The 16483-nt window shown below is 42.8% G+C and overlaps 1 protein-coding gene across 3 annotated transcripts in view; it reads right to left on the reverse strand.

The window, feature by feature from the left end:
• Nucleotides 1–16483, reverse strand: part of cfap61 (cilia and flagella associated protein 61) — a 44501-nt gene that overhangs the window by 3647 nt on the left and 24371 nt on the right. For all 3 annotated transcript variants that reach the window (XM_034699873.1, XM_034699872.1, XM_034699871.1), the window contains exons 17-23: nucleotides 11939–12034; nucleotides 9617–9785; nucleotides 9113–9290; nucleotides 5963–6255; nucleotides 4374–4701; nucleotides 2822–2904; nucleotides 1721–1932 (exon numbers count right to left, since the gene is read on the reverse strand). In XM_034699873.1, coding sequence (XP_034555764.1) covers nucleotides 1721–1932; nucleotides 2822–2904; nucleotides 4374–4701; nucleotides 5963–6255; nucleotides 9113–9290; nucleotides 9617–9785; nucleotides 11939–12034 — 1359 coding nt within the window. The remainder of the gene's footprint in view (nucleotides 1–1720; nucleotides 1933–2821; nucleotides 2905–4373; nucleotides 4702–5962; nucleotides 6256–9112; nucleotides 9291–9616; nucleotides 9786–11938; nucleotides 12035–16483) is intronic.

The raw sequence follows: 16483 nt of genomic DNA on the forward strand, positions 1-16483 counted from the left end.
TCCTCTTCTTCATTCCTCATCAGAACAGTCTGTTTTCTCTCTGACCACGCCCCCTCAGGAAGTGGATGTGCCTCGGCTGTCCAGCACGTTGATCTAATGTTTACATGTTGGCTGAATATACACGGCTGCTCACAGACCCGCGTTACTTCAACCCTCTGAATCTGATCCAGAATCTGATCCTGACGGAGAGGCGCCTGCAGCAGGACCTTTCTGAACCATTGGTCACAGATTTAGTGTTTCTTGTTGTTTTATTTGTCAGCATGTAGACGTGTGTCTTGGTACACAGCTACCAACATGTAGCTATGTGGCTATGCTAACTAGCGCTAGCACTTATCCATTAACAATAAAAATCATCCACTAGATCTTCAAATCTGCAGACGTGGGGAGTCAAAGCGACCTTTGTGTTTATTAAGACAGCCTACAACTAGCATGCCTCCCTCCTAAGCTCCTTGTTAGCACACATGTGTGCAGGGAATGAAAAACGGAGGAGGGGTTGAGTTGTATTTTATACAGTCTATGGGCTGAACAAGCTCCGAGCTCTGACTTCCTGTTACAGACCGGATGGCGTTGTGACGTATGAAAAACACGGAAGTCTGAAACGGCTGGTTTCAGCACACATTTACAGAAAGGTGGAGAAATCAGAACAGGGGCAGAATGGATTTTTTTCATTCTCGGGGGGTTTGTAGACAGGGACACAGATTTCAGGTAAAGAACCATTAGAAAGTCAATTTTGCATGATATGTCACCTTTAATACTCAGGAGCGTAAATCTTGGTCATCATATTTTTCCAAAGGGTGTAATCTCTCTCTTGTTGGGAGAACCCTCTGTGTCTCCTCATCCTCCAAATCATCCCACCTCTCAAAACGACGCTCCATGGCAGCCGATATACTCTACGGAGGACTTTAAACCTACTAGGACCCAAGTGTAAGGATTAAGTTGTAACTTAGGTTGACATTGGAACTATCTCAGCTGGTGCAACGCCCAAAACATTAGTAGACCATAAACTCCATCCTAAATGAGAAATGACGTTCAAACTAGGCTGCGTTTGAGTTTACACACAGCGGGTGCAACAGGCTGCAGGACTCTGCTGTAGAGGTTGAGTATTAAAAGCCTGATATTGTGTTTATATTTTATTTTAAATCCTTTATTTGATTATTTCCATAATAATTTGCTTAATTTTCATTGATTTGATTTCTCTTTTTACACGTTGCCTTATTTGGCCTGGTTTTTTGTTGCCACAGTGTCCAGGACTTTAGACGGCGAGCTCTCTGAGTGTTTTTAAAAGTAAACTGAAGACTTACCTTTTTAATCTAGCTTTTAATTTACAGTTATTTATTTTTAGCTCTGGACTGCATTATAATAATCATTGTTTTAACAACATGTATTTATTTATTGTATTTATCTGATCCTTTTAACTTTAACTGATTTCTAATCTGACTTTATTATTTTAAGTTTTTCTGATTAAGATTCTGTCTCTTATTATTTCTGTCTCTCTGTTCTTATAGTTTTATTTGTCTCTAATTATTGTCTGCAGTTATATTTTATTTTTGTATTATCATTGATCTTTCCTCTTCACAGTCTCTGAGCATTAAAGTGTTCAAATTTCAACAAAATAAACCCTCATCGTTTAAAGTCTTACTCTTTAAGATGTTTGGAGGATGAGTCGTCTGTCTGTCTGTGGAGATGTATTTAGAGTGAGTAGTTAGTTTTGGTCTCTCACCTGTACAGGTCTGGGATCAGGCCCTGGTAGTAGTAGGTGGACAGCTGGCCCAGCAGCTGCTCGTGCTTCCCGTACAGACTCAGGTAATTGGAGACGGGGAGGGGCTTCAGGGAGAGACAGGTGAGCGTCTCCACCAGCTCGTAGCTGTCCAGGCGTACGCAGAAGTAGTTCCCCGTCTCCACTCGTCCGGTCGCGATGCCTTTGTCCTGTAACTTTAACGCATGAACACACAAGTTAACTCATGTGAGAGATTCTCAAAGCTGCGTTCACAAACACTGAACTCCTGAAAACTTCAGGGTGGGCTGCATACGGACACATTTACACCCTGACTTCACTCAGAGGCAGAAGCTGTGGTGAGCTGATGTGGGGAGCAGGAGAATCAAGAAGAGAGAAGATGTCTGCTTTGATAGAAATGTTAAAGCTGTCTTCATGGTGTCGGTTTCTGCTGCTCCGTCCTCCATCATGTCGTAAACGTCACACTGAGGCTTTCACGCCGTGATTCTGATGTCGTGTCCCGCCTCCTAAGGAAACCTCACACGCTGAGGGACGTGTGAACAAGTAACCGTGGACATTTTCAGGGCACAGCTCCTGAAATCTTCTAGAAAATTCAGGAGTGCATGTGTGAAAGAGGCTTTAGCTTCATTCACTTTAAATAAATCAGAGTTTAAAAAACTGGAGTTCATCGAGCGTCCACTAGAGGCCGGCTGCAGAAACACAAGAAACCACATACACACCCATTCAAAGAGACGATCTGTACAGCAGAAATCAACATGTTTACAGCCTGAATTAGGTCTGAAGAGCTCATTTCTCTATCAGCACACACTGTACAGGGTGAATTTATTATAACTCCTTATTCCTGAAGATATTAAACATACAAGTTTTGCCCAAATAAGGGCGTGCCTGACTTGATTGACAGGCGGGAACACTGTAGCTGTTAGCAAGGAGGCTAAAGCCCCGCCTCTTTACCTCACACTAGCTCCACAGAAGTTAGGTTGAGTTCAGCATTTCCAATATGGCACCTGGAGACTACGTCCATTTGTTAAACAGGTTCTGGTTTGAACTAGACGAGAACACTGACAGGTCGGTGAGTGTAAACCTTACGTGTTTGACCGGAGCGCCCGGGAGGCCGGTGGCAGACGGCTTGGTGACGTGCAGGTAGTTAAATCCACCGGGCAGCTTCCCACCTGACCAGAGAGAGGAAACATAAATGAGTTCAGAGGATGTGAGTGTGATCGGTTTCATCGCTCTGTGGAGATCCTGGTTTACATGTGGACAGTTCTAGTCAAACCCTGTGTAAACAGACGGGATAGCAAGGTGTGTTTTAGAGCATGTTTGTATGTGATTGAGAACCAGCAGCCTGCCAATAAAGGAAGGTAACATGCTTCTCCAAATGTGGTCACTCCTGCATCCAAAAGAAACAAGATAACTTCTTTAAGTTGAGTTTTAAAGTCACACATCTTTCTTTTTGCATCTTTGCATTGAGTTTGCATGTTACTGCTGAGTCATAGAGTGGGCCTACAAAGTAGAACTTAAAGGTGCATGCAGCATGTTGAGTGTTTCATGCTCTTGGGTTGTTGTGCATTTACTCTTGAATGATCGATCAGACAAACAAAGTCTTTCAAATATTCATATAATCCATTATTTGTAGAGTTGTTGTGGTTTCTGCTCCTGAATTTTTTTCTTTGATTTGATTTTAATTCTTTAAATAGTTGCAGTAATATCAGAACAGTCAGGCATACTCTGGAACATTTTCACCAGCATCTTTGAGAGTTTATTTTTGCATTTTCAAACTAAATTAGATACTAAATGTCTCCCAGTGCTGCTTAGCATAACTAAAGGTAAGCACACATCCCAGTTGGAGCAGTGGTGGTGTTTAAAAGGAGCTCAGAGTATTCTAATAAGGTGAGTTTCAGTGCTCAGCAGCTTCATCACATCCTTTCAGAGTTAACATCCACCCACAGAGGAAGCAGCGCCGAGGTGATGAACTCAGATAGCAGGCGGTGATACGGCGGCTCGGCTCTCCCTGAACGCTGTGAGAAGTTCAGGCGTGTTTGGTCTGTGAGAGGAGGGCGAAGCAGAGTGCCTGTTGTGTTTATGTAACCCGCCGAGTGGCCTTGGTTACTCTGTGAATACACAGCAGCACAATACGGCATTGTTACGCCCCGGTGCGGTTTGAGTGTCCGTCACAATAACATTAGTGTGTGTGTGTGTGTGTGTGTGTGTGTGTGTGTGTGTGTGTGTGTGTGGATTGCAAAATGTTCCACAAAAGCATAATGAAAAAATATTGAAGCAGATAAAAAGATCTGTGGAGAGGAAGGACACGGAGGACAGGACGGAGGCACACTCACAGACCCTGAACACATTGATTCAGGACTCCTGAGGAAGGATTTGAAGGAATGTTTTTGTGTGTTAAACCTGAAAGACACCAAAAATGTTAAACGTTTAAAGCTCAGGTGGGCGGCAGAAGCTCGAGGATTCAAGTCCCAGACCAGTACAGACCAAACTCTGGTCCATCAGTGCATGTTCACAGGATCCTGTGTGTGCATGTGTGTGTAGAGTAAAGCTAAAGGTTTAGGACCGATGTAGAACTCTTAAAATACATTTCTGATTCTTTGTTTCAGGAGTTAAATCTGTTCCTAGACTCAAACCAGACCTTGAATCTTGGCCTGTTTGTACAGCCGGACCTGACGATCCACATCAGACTGGTGCTGGTCCACGGGCTCCAGCGTCGGGTCAAACAGAGGCAGCAGCATGGCCGCCAAGTCCTGGCCAACCTCCTTGGAGTTGAAGTTGGCGTGCGACCACTCGTCCGCGTAGTAGCAGCGGGAGAATTTGGTGAGAGGTCCGGCTCCTGAAATGTCCGGGTCTCTGGTTTGGAACGAGGCGTTAATGACGAGTCTGCTGTCGAAGACCAGGAAGGAGCTGTTGATGCTTCTGAAGGCGTCGTAGTCCACTCCTCTGTTGGAGAGATTAATGAACACCTGAGAAGAAAAGGAGGGTTTCATGATGAGGTGTGATCCTGTGAAATGTTCCTGAACTCTGAACTCTCTGCCTCTGGACTTTGAGCTCTCTGGGTGATTTTAAAACTAAAGACTTTTTAATCTGGAGTTATTTCTTTTTAACCCTGGACTGCATTATTACCAATATCACCATTGTTCTAGCTTTATTGTATTTTATTTAACTTATTTATTTTTGTTTAATTTTCATTTTCATTTTCATCTATTTAATTTAATTTAATTTAATTTAAATGTTCTAGTAATTATCTTATTTTATTTTAATGATTTCATGGTATTTTATTTTATTTTAAATGAATTGTATTTAATTTAATTTTGTTTTATTTCATTTTATTTTTCCAGTAATTATCTAATTTTATTTGCACATTATTGATTTTATTTATTTCATTTTATTTATTTATTTTATTTTATTTTATTTTATTTTATTTATTTATTTATTTATTTATTTATTTTATTTTATTTTATTTTATTTTATTTATTTATTTTTTCATTTTCATGTAATTATTTTTTATTGATTTTTTGTATTTTGGGGTATTTATCTGATTTTATTTTATTGATTTATTATATTATACTATATTATATTAAATTATATTACATTTCTCACTAACTTAAGTATTTCTATTGCAAAGGGAATGTCTCTACACGCCCTCCTCATGCTCCCCTGAGTTAAAGTGCACACACACATCAGCTCTCAGTGATCCCTCTCCCCCTCTGTTACTCCTGTTTCTTGCTCTGATCCCATCACGCCTCTGAGACATTCATAAAGAAGTCGAGGAGCGTAAATATTAAGCCTTTAACTGGAAAAGGACCGTAGTTTCTCACCAAATCACACCGTGTCCGTCCTGAAGACCGAATCTTCATCCTTTTTAAAAACACTCACTGAGAGAGAGTTATCAGTCCTGCATGGTTTGACAGCATGCACAGAAATGCAGCTGAAAAGGAGAATGAAGCTTCATCCCTGAGCCTTAGCTTATAAATGCCAAAACAAATGGAGCCAGTTAGTACGTCCTCCACGTCTGAGACAATAACAACGAGGAAAAAACCTCCAGATTAATGTTAGTGTTGACAAACCCGGTCTGCTTCCAGGAGGAAAATGACCAACCTGGTGATCTCAGCCTGTTGTTGGAGCGTTTCAGCTCCAGCAGACTCCTGGCCAGCAGCCGAGCATTGTGTGAACATCTTATTGTGTAGAGAATAAAAGCTAACTGGTGAAGCATTGTGAACTTACTCCACACTGCAGATGAAGAGGCTCTGCGTCTGTGCTGAATGACACACACATGAGAGGATCCGGATGCTCTCCGTCGTTCATCCGGGCCAGCAGGCAGTCGTGATGGACCTGGACCTCGGCCTTTTGCAGGGCCGCATGAACGGCCTTCTTCACCTGAGGGTCACTGAAGCAGGACGCCCCGGGGGGAAGAGGCGGGAGCACTAGATGGATGCGACGTCCCTGAACACCGAGGCTGAGCAGAGTCTCTGCGGTGGTGAAGACATCGATGCTGTTCCCGTAGACGATGGCGTTTTCTGCAGAAACAGAAGGCTAACATCAGCGCTGACATGTCTCTGCTCCAAAAATACAAACTACAAACTTCTCAGTTATTCCAAAGAAGCTCATAGTGACTGAAAGCAGGGCTCATCTTTTCCCCAGCAGCCATGATATGAATTATTTCCATTTCCAATCAACAATAGATTTTCTGAACAGCCTTGGAAGAGGACCAGAACCACGATGCACACTTTACAAGAGGCCCTCAGATTCTTTAACCATGAAGCTCTGATGCACGGAGGGAAATAAGAAACCAGACAATGTAAATCTGAACATGTGAAGAGGTTTCTGCTGAGTGAATCCTTCCTCTGATGTTTGCTCTTCAGAGAAGCCTCTTCATATTTTACAGAGCCTCCTATACAGCAGGAGAGCGCGCTCCTCTGCTCCCACTGATTAAAATAGAACTAAAGTACAGCAGCAGGGTCAGCATGACAGAGGTATGCTGGACAAAAGCTGGGACTTCATGTCTGCATCCGTTTATACTTTTGTATAAAAATGTCATAAAAACAGGAAAGAAGGCCCGATCACACACCACAAAGAAGTTCAGTTTGAAATGCATGCATCTCTTTCTTCTCACAAGATCAACATAAACAATGAAAATAAACATTTATTGTAAAATCTTAGTTCATGTAGGAGTCATGTTCAGTACAGGATGTGTTAAAGAGTCACGTACTGCAGCTTTAATAAGAGAGGAGAGTCAGACAGCTTTAACAGGCTGCAGCTCAGTGTCTCTGTCCGTGGTGCTGAAACAGCTGCTGAACCAAACTCACAAAGTTTCTCTCTTTTTAATCCGGCTTCAGTTTGGACTAATGTTACAAATAAAGACTTAATTAAAAGGATTATTTTTCACATCATTTTATCTCTTTAATACTTAATATTTTCAATAATGGATTTCTAATATTTTTTGTCATATTTTCGTACGTCATTTTCATCTTTGCTGCCCCTACAGTTTTCTTTCAGGAGTCTGTACTTTATAAAATCCTAACCTTAGACCTTTCTGGAGTCCCTGAGCTCCTTTGTCTTGTAGGTTCCTTTTTTGGGTCTGTTATTCATCCTTTCTTTCCTTCTTCCTTCCTGTCCTTCTTTCTTTTCTTTCTTGCTTTCTTTACTTTCTTTCTCTCTTTCATACATTCTTTCTTTTCTTTACTTCTTTCTCTTTTTTCTTTTATTCTTTCTTTCTTTCTTTCCTTTCATTCCTTATTTCTCTTTTCTTTCTTCACTTCTATCTCTCTTCTTCTGTCTTCCTTTTTTTCTTCCTTTCTTTCTTTTCTTCCTTCCTTCTTTTCTTTCTTGCTTTCTTTACATCTTTTTTGTTTTTGTTCCTTCCTTCATTCTTTCTTTCTCTCTTTCTTTCTATCTTTGTTTCTTTCTTTCTCTCTTTTCTTCTTTCATTCCTTCTTTTCTTTCTTTCTTTCTTTTTCCTTTCTTTCTTTCTTTTTCCTTTCTTTCTTTCTTTCTTTCTCTTTTTCTTTTTTCATTCTTTCTTTCTTTCTTTCTTTCTTTCTTACTTTCTTTCTTTCTTTCTTTCTTTCTTTCTTTCTCTCTAGTTCTTTTCATGTTTCTTCATCCTTTATGTCTCCTTTCCTTCTGTCATTCCTTCACCATTTCTTCTCCTCTTTTTCTTTCTTCTGGTCTCCCTCTCTTCTCTCTTTTCTTAGACCTTTCTGGAGTCCCTGAGCTCCCTTGTCTCGTAGGTTCCTCTGGATCTCTGCTGCTGTGGACGTGGTCCAGACTCCAGCTGCTACAACTACTACTATCCGTCTCCCCACTATCATCTCTCTCTCTCTTCATCTCCCTCTATCCCTCTCTCCAACACGGTCTCAGCAGATGTGTGTCTAACATGAGTCTGGTCCTGCTGGAGGTTTCTGCCTGTTAAAGGAAGTTTGTCCTTGCCACTGTAACTTGCTAAATGCTGCAAAGTGCTCTGCTCATGGTGGATTAAGATGAGATCAGACTGAGTCCTGTCTGGAAGATGGGACTGGATCTGATCCGGTCTTGATGTTGGGTCTTTGTTAATAATAGAACATAGAGGAAGGTCTAGACCGGCTCTGTGTGGAGAGAGTCTGAGGAGAACAAACAGGGCCCTATTCATCGTTTGCATGATTTAAATGTTGAGATATTTTATTTAACCTTTATCTCACCAGCTAATTCCAGGTCACCAGGTTCGCAGCTAATTTTAAACACAGATGTAGTATTTCCTCTTGTTAATCTGATCACTGTCTTTTCAAAATAAAAGCATTATACTTGTGAAGAGCCTCTAAAGAGCTCAGTCAATGGTAACACTGTCAGTTTGGGTTAGCAGTAAATAAAACATTTCTAAATCTATAACAAGACGACAAACAGCAGCCTGCTGTCGTCTCTTCAGTCTAATACTGAAATTTACATTCACTTTGTATTCTTCAGCTGTTATTATTAAAATATGGAAATAAACAGGGAGTCTGCTGCAGTGAATTAGCATGTATTAATGGCTTTCTTTTATGACTGGGATCAACTAATTAGTATGTATAAAAGCCTCCCTCTGGATCCAGAGACAATTCCTTCAGAGGGCAGATTAATTTTGCTTAATGACACTGTGTACGCTCTCCTGCTCTGAACAGCCCGGCTCTCAGAAAGTGATATGATAATGGAAAATGGATGGAGGAGGCCGACCTGATTCAGAGAGATGAAAGATTTTCTCTGCAGCTAATTAGCCGCTAATTATACCGGGGCACTTCAGCGCTGACTGGCTGAGTAATGACATACTACTGCAGATTCATTTTTAGGCTCTGAGTAGGTGTGTGTGTGTGTGTGTGTGTGTGTGTGTGTGTGTGTGTGTGTGTGTGTGTGTTAATCACTTACCCTCCAGCTCCACAAAGTTGGCACAGAGCCAGCGGCGTGCAGCCCTGCAGTCATGGAGGTCATTGAGGGTGAGGAGGTTGGAGGGGACGGGCTGGGTGTATCTGCAGTGAGCGAACTGAGCCTGCAGCTGACTGTTGGTGACGGGCCGGCTGAGATCCACACCGGTCGGACACGGCACCTACAGATTCATGTCGTACATTTCAGACGAAGATGTCAACAAAAGCTCCTTAAAGCAGATTAAACAGCACCGAAACTTTAATGAGTGTGCACTTTAACACGGGGGAACATGGGGAGGGCGTGCAGAGACATTCCCTTTGCAAAAGGAAAACTTAGGGTACTGAGAAATACAATGTAAAATAAAATAAAGGAGGAGGAGTGACATGATGGCATTAATATTTCAAATTACACAACCCCTTTCACACATGCTCTGAACTCCTGAATATTTCAGGGCTTCATGTGTGAACACAAACAGCAGAACTTGTATCCCTGTGCATCGTCCCTCACCTGGTACTGCAGCCCCGTACAGAGGATGAGGTGATCGTAGGCCACCTTCCTACCACCGGACACAGAGACGCTTTTGGACTTCCTGTTGATGCCGACCATCTTCCCGGTCACCACGTTGATGCAGGTTTGAAGAGGCAGCTGAGCGAAGTCTCGGCTGCTGAATGCATGACTGCAAAGAGAAAGAGTGAGGACTGAATTATGACCTCCTTGTTCCTGCTGAGGATTAGTTTGATGTTGATAAACCAGCACAAAGAAGCTCAGCAGGTCAAAGTAATGAAACATCTCGACATATAAAACATGGGTGGGAGATATTTTGGCACAAGGTTCCCAGGAGATGAACCCTGGTGACCATGGAGACCTTACTTTTCCTCTACAACCACTATGAGGTTAAATTTGATTTCATGATATAGATGCAGAGTGTCCTGCTCCCCTCAGGATGAATTAGTTATTCTGCTCTCCAGTATATTATTTTAAAGCTCCTGTGAGGAACTTTTTGTTTCTGTTGATTTTGGCGCCCCCTGTGGACAAAACGGTACTTCTTACATCTTTAATGATCTTGTCCTGCACATGTGTAAGTCTGAAAAAGTAAGATGCGTGCAACAAAACGAGATAGCAGAATGTAATTTGCCTTAACAACGTCCTTGCTCCCATTGTTGGACGAATCTGCCTGATACTGTGCTGCAGCAGAAAATCAGGGGTTCATTATGGGGTAGATATTTTGGAAAATGCACGAGCTTGTAGACCTGATTTCAGAACCTGCAGAATACGATTGGAGAACTTGTGGATCAAAAATCTGAACTTGTATGTTTCATTTTTTCAATTGTAAAAAACATTCACACACATTTGAACTGAATGTGAAGTCACAAAAAATATTCACACATGTAGAGTGATATTTACAAGCACAACTCTGTGATTACAACCTCTGGAATCGGTCCCTGTAACTTCAGGAATGAGCTTTCTCACATTTCAAAGTGATGAATGAATCTGCACACTTGACTTTTGCAACACTTAAAGGTGACATATCATGCAAAATTGACTTTTTAATGGTTCTCTACCTGAAATATGTTTCCCTGGCATGTCTACAGACCCCCCGAGAATGAAAAGAATCCATTCTGCCCCTGTTCTGATTTCTCCACCTTTCTGTAAATGTGTGCTGAAACCAGCCGTTTCAGACTTCAGTGTTTTTGTTACGTAACAACAATATCCGGTCTGTAACAGGAAGTCAGAGCTCGGAGCTTGTTCAGCCCATAGACTGTATAAAATACAACTCAACCCCTCCTCCGTTTTTCATTCCCTGCACACATGTGTGCTAACAAGGAGCTTAGGAGGGAGGCATGCTAGTTGTAGGCTGTCTTAATAAACACAAAGGTCGCTTTGACTCCCCACGTCTGCAGATTTGAAGATCTAGTGGAGGATTTTTAGTTTTCATGGAAAGTGCTAGCGCTAGTTAGCATAGCCACATAGCTGCATGTTGGTAGCTGTGTACCAAGACACACGTCGACATGCTGACAAATAAAACAACAAGAAACACTAAATCTGTGACCAATGGTTCAGAAAGGTCCTGCTGCAGGCGCCTCTCCGTCAGGATCAGATTCTGGATCAGATTCAGAGGGTTGAAGTAACGCGGGTCTGTGAGCAGCCGTGTATATTCAGCCAACATGGAAACATTAGTGCTGGACAGCCGAGGCCACACCCACTTCCTGAGGGGGCGTGGTCAGAGAGAAAACAGACTGTTCTGAGCAGGGCTGAAGAAGAGGGGTTTTAAGAGGTGTTTTTATGAGAATAAACTTTAAAGACATGTTTTGGGGACCTCTTAGACCAATATATGTTGATGAAAAAAGCGTGATATGTCACCTTTAACAATAATGTGTTGCAAAACAAATTTGCACTTGTAGCTGTGGGGGGGTAAAGTCTGTCAAAAGGTTTACTCTGTTATTCAAACCATGCTTTGTCTGTCAGAGCACTTTGTAAACATTAGTTTTTAAAGGTGCTCTATAAATAAAGTTATTATTATAATTATTATATTGATAACTCATTACTGTAGGGACTGGTTGGGTCAGGCATTCTGCTTTCTGCTTTCATGATATGTGAACTCCAGAGAAACACTGAAAGGTGTTTCATGTTATCATCCTGGAATCATTCAGCTTACATTTCCTCCTTTCTGTGTTCTGTAGTGAACGATGAGTTGGTTTCAATCAGACAAAAAGTAACTCCATGGGTTAAATGTTTGAAGATAAACTCCTGTGACATGTTTACTCATTCATTAGATAAATCATAGATAAGACAGACTTCCTTTATGCTCCATGTTGTTCAGTTACTCACCTTGTGGATAGAAATCCATCGTGGTGGTCGTGGTCGACGTGGCTGGGAAGTCCGTGTATGGAGATGAGTGTCAGGTTGTTGAACTTGAGGTGAGGGCTGCGAGAGGAGAGACAACACGTGAAATGTAGAGTGCCGTACCCACAGAGCGCCGTGAACACAAACAGGGCGGCGTGTGGGAGGAATGTTTTATGAGAAGGACAACTTTGATTTTCTGCAGACTACTTTCTTCACAGAGTATTCAGAGAGCCTGGCTGATGTCAGAACAGGTCAAGAGGAAAACTAAGAAGATGAAATAAACCTGTGAACAATGCTTTATGTTCCAGGAAGCTCTGACAGAAACACAAACACACTGATACTTCTCCAGAGAGGCTTGGCCTCTGCAGTCTTCTGCTGATCGTGTTTATGTTTCATATAAAAATGATGAGCTCACATTAAAAACACGTTAGCAGGGATTTAAGTACGAGCAGAGGTCGGCTCTTTAGATGGGGAGAAGAGAGAAGTCCCTTTATGTGGGAATAAACTCAGGGTTAGTGAGTCATTATCCTTGACTGTACGATGTTTCTCCTCCTTAATGTTTGTCTTATCGTAGTAAAGCTCTACAATCCTGAGGAGAGGGAAAACACCACTTCTTTAAAAAGCTTCAGTTACTAAAGAAAGGCTCTCACACACTGACAGATTATTAAACAACAGAACACTGAGAACACCAGTTACAATCCTCCTGACAAGGATACTTCAATCAACGTGAGGTCCACTCCTCTGGGTTTGTTTTCTCTCACTGTAGTAGAGTTAGGGTTAGGATTAGGACTAGGACTAGGGTTAGGATTAGGATTAGGGTTAGGGTTAGGGTTAGGGTTAGGGTTAGGGTTAGGGTTAGGGTTAGGACTAGGGTTAGGATTAGGGTTAGGGTTAGGGTTAGGGTTAGGGTTAGGATTAGGATTAGGGTTAGGGTTAGGGTTAGGATTAGGATTAGGGTTAGGGTTAGGGTTAGGGTTGGGTTAGGGTTAGGGTTAGGATTAGGGTTAGGGTTGGGTTAGGGTTAGGGTTGGGATTAGGGTTAGGGTTGGGATTAGGGTTAGGGTTAGGGTTAGGATTAGGGTTAGGGTTAGGGTTAGGGTAGGGTTGGGTTAGGGTTAGGGTTGGGATTAGGGTTAGGGTTGGGATTAGGGTTAGGGTTAGGGTTAGGATTAGGGTTAGGGTTGGGTTAGGATTAGGGTTGGGATTAGGGTTAGGTTAGGATTAGGATTAGGGTTTAGGGTTAGGGTTAGGGTTGGGTTAGGGTTAGGGTTAGGGTTTAGGATTAGGGTTAGGGTTAGGTTAGGGTTAGGGTTAGGGTTAGGATTAGGGTTAGGGTTAGGGTTAGGGTTGGGTTAGGGTTAGGGTTAGGATTAGGGTAGGGTTGGGTTAGGGTTAGGGTTGGGATTAGGGTTAGGGTTGGGATTAGGGTTAGGTTAGGGTTAGGATTAGGGTTAGGGTTGGGTTTAGGATTAGGGTTGGGATTAGGGTTAGGGTTAGGATTAGGATTAGGGTTAGGGTTGGGTAGGGTAGGGTTGGATTAGGGTTAGGGTTAGGGTTAGGGTTGGGATTAGGGTTAGGGTTAGGGTTGGGATTATGGGTTAGGATTAGGGTTAGGGTTAGGGTTAGGGTTGGGATTAGGGTTAGGGTTAGGGTTAGGGTTAGGGTTAGGGTTGGGATTAGGGTTAGGGTTAGGGTTAGGGTTAGGGTTAGGGTTGGGATTAGGGTAGGGTTAGGGTTAGGTTAGGGTTGGGATTAGGGTTAGGATTAGGGTAGGGTTAGGGTTGGGATTAGAGTTAGGGTTAGGGTTAGGGTTGGGATTAGGGTTAGGGTTAGGGTTAGGGTTGGGATTAGGGTTAGGATTAGGTTAGGGTTAGGGTTAGGGTTAGGGTTGGGATTAGGGTTAGGATTAGGGTTAGGGTTAGGGTTAGGGTTAGGGTTGGGATTAGGGTTAGGGTTAGGGTTAGGGTTAGGGTTAGGGTTGGGATTAGGGTTAGGGTTAGGGTTAGGGTTAGGGTTAGGGTTGGGATTAGGGTTAGGGTTAGGGTTAGGGTTAGGGTAGGGTTGGGATTAGGGTTAGGATTAGGGTTAGGGTTGGGATTAGGGTTAGGATTAGGGTTAGGGTTAGGGTTAGGGTTGGGATTAGGGTTAGGGTTAGGGTTAGGGTTAGGGTTAGGGTTGGGATTAGGGTTAGGATTAGGGTTAGGGTTAGGGTTAGGGTTGGTATTAGGGTTAGGGTTAGGGTTAAGGTTGGGATTAGGGTTAGGATTAGGGTTAGGGTTAGGGTTAGGGTTAGGGTTAGGGTTAGGGTTGGGATTAGGGTTAGGATTAGGGTTAGGGTTAGGGTTAGGGTTGGGATTAGGGTTAGGATTAGGATTAGGTTAGGGTTAGGGTTAGGGTTAGGGTTGGGATTAGGGTTAGGGTTGGGATTAGGGTTAGGGTTAGGGTTAGGGTTAGGGTTGGGATTAGGGTTAGGGTTAGGGTTAGAACAGAACTAACTTAAGCAAACAGAACCAGCACCAAACTCATGCAAACAGAACCAGAACAGAACCAGAACCGAACTCAAGTAAACCGAACTCAAGTAAACGAAACTCAAGTAAACCGAACCAGAACTGAACCAGAACCGAACCAGAACTGACCCAGAACCGAACCAGAACCGAACCAGAACCGAACCGGAACCAGGACTGAACCAGAACCGAACCGGAACCGAACCGAACCGGAACCGAACCAGAACCGAACCGGAACCAGGACTGAACCAGAACCGAACCGGAACCGAACCGAACCGGAACCGAACCAGAACCGAACCGAACCGAACCGAACCGGAACCGAACCAGAACCGAACCAGAACCGAACCGGAACCAGGACTGAACCGGAACCAGGACCGGAACCGAACCAGAACCGAACTGGAACCGAACAGAACCGAACAGAACCGAACCAGAAGCGGACTCAAGCAAACAGAACCGGAACCAAGTCCTTTAGTGACCCTTGGAAGTCCCAGTTGTATGTTGTTGTTTTCTTCCTTATAGTGTTTGATGGTCTGTGTGTACTTTCTGTTGTGTGTCTCTCTGTGGTTGTGTTGTCTCTGTTTCTGTTTAGAGTCTCTGTTGTCATGTTTTCTGCCTCGTTGTAGTGGATTCATGTGTTATATATTTACGGCCCCTCCTTGTAGTGGATTTGTGTGTTATATATTTACGGCCCCTTGTTGTAGTGGTCTGTTTTGTGTGTTATATATTTACGGCCCCTTGTTGTAGTGGTTTTGTATGTTATATATTTACGGCCCCTCCTTGTAGTGGTTTTGTATGTTATATATTTACGGCCCCTCCTTGTAGTGGTTTTGTATGTTATATATTTACGGCCCCTCCTTGTAGTGGTTTTGTGTGTTATATATTTACGGCCCCTTGTTGTAGTGGTTTTGTATGTTATATATTTACGGCCCCTCCTTGTAGTGGTTTTGTATGTTATATATTTACGGCCCCTCCTTGTAGTGGTCTGTTTTGTGTGTTATATATTTACGGCCCCTCCTTGTAGTGGTTTTGTGTGTTATATATTTACGGCCCCTTGTTGTAGTGGTTTTGTATGTTATATATTTACGGCCCCTCCTTGTAGTGGTTTTTGTATGTTATATATTTACGGCCCCTCCTTGTAGTGGATTTGTGTGTTATATATTTACGGCCCTCCTTGTAGTGGTTTTGTATGTTATATATTTACGGCCCCTCCTTGTAGTGGTTTGTATGTTATATATTACGGCCCCTCCTTGTAGTGGTTTTGTATGTTATATATTTACGGCCCCTCCTTGTAGTGGTTTTGTATGTTATATATTTACGGCCCCTCCTTGTAGTCGTCTGTTTTGTGTCTTTTGTAATTGTTTCTTTTTTCTGTTAAAACTAAATTCAGAAACTTTAAATTCAGTGAATCATGAGTGAAATCTGAAATCCTCTGAGGTGGATGTTCTGCAGCCTTCAGCTACCGATGCATCTCCGGCTGCTGAGCATCTGAGATCCTGCACTGCTGTCCTTCCTCTCGTGTTCACTGTCCACAGTATACGACATCCTTTGTGATGCAAATGTCCTCCTTTGTTCCGGCCTTGGGGACATTATGCAGCAGATAACAGCGGCTCCGGCTCCTCGGAGCGCTGAATAGCAGAGAGTGTGTACCTCGCGGTGTCCGGCCTTATCGCTGTGACGCCTCTGATCGCCTCCTGCGCTGTTCTTATCTCAGCTTCCTGCTAAATTAACGCCCAGCGGCTCAGATCTACACCAGCAGACGCCCCGATGCTGCTAAACGGGCTGGATGTAGGGGGGCGACTGTTGTTATAGTGCTCAGCAGACAAAGCAGGGTAATATATCCTGTCAGGGAGACGATTGAAATTTGTCCGCCAGCAGAGATTTAGAAAATGTTGCTTTTTAAAAAATCTGACTCTCGTTTGGTTTTATTGCATTTACAGGATTTTTGCATCAACGTTATGAAGAAGCTTCTTAGTCTGATAACTAAAACAGTTCAGCATGAAGAGAAACTGCATCAAATATACTGATT

Source organism: Notolabrus celidotus, chromosome 13, assembly GCF_009762535.1.
Source record: "Notolabrus celidotus isolate fNotCel1 chromosome 13, fNotCel1.pri, whole genome shotgun sequence".
Lineage (NCBI taxonomy): Eukaryota > Metazoa > Chordata > Actinopteri > Labriformes > Labridae > Notolabrus > Notolabrus celidotus.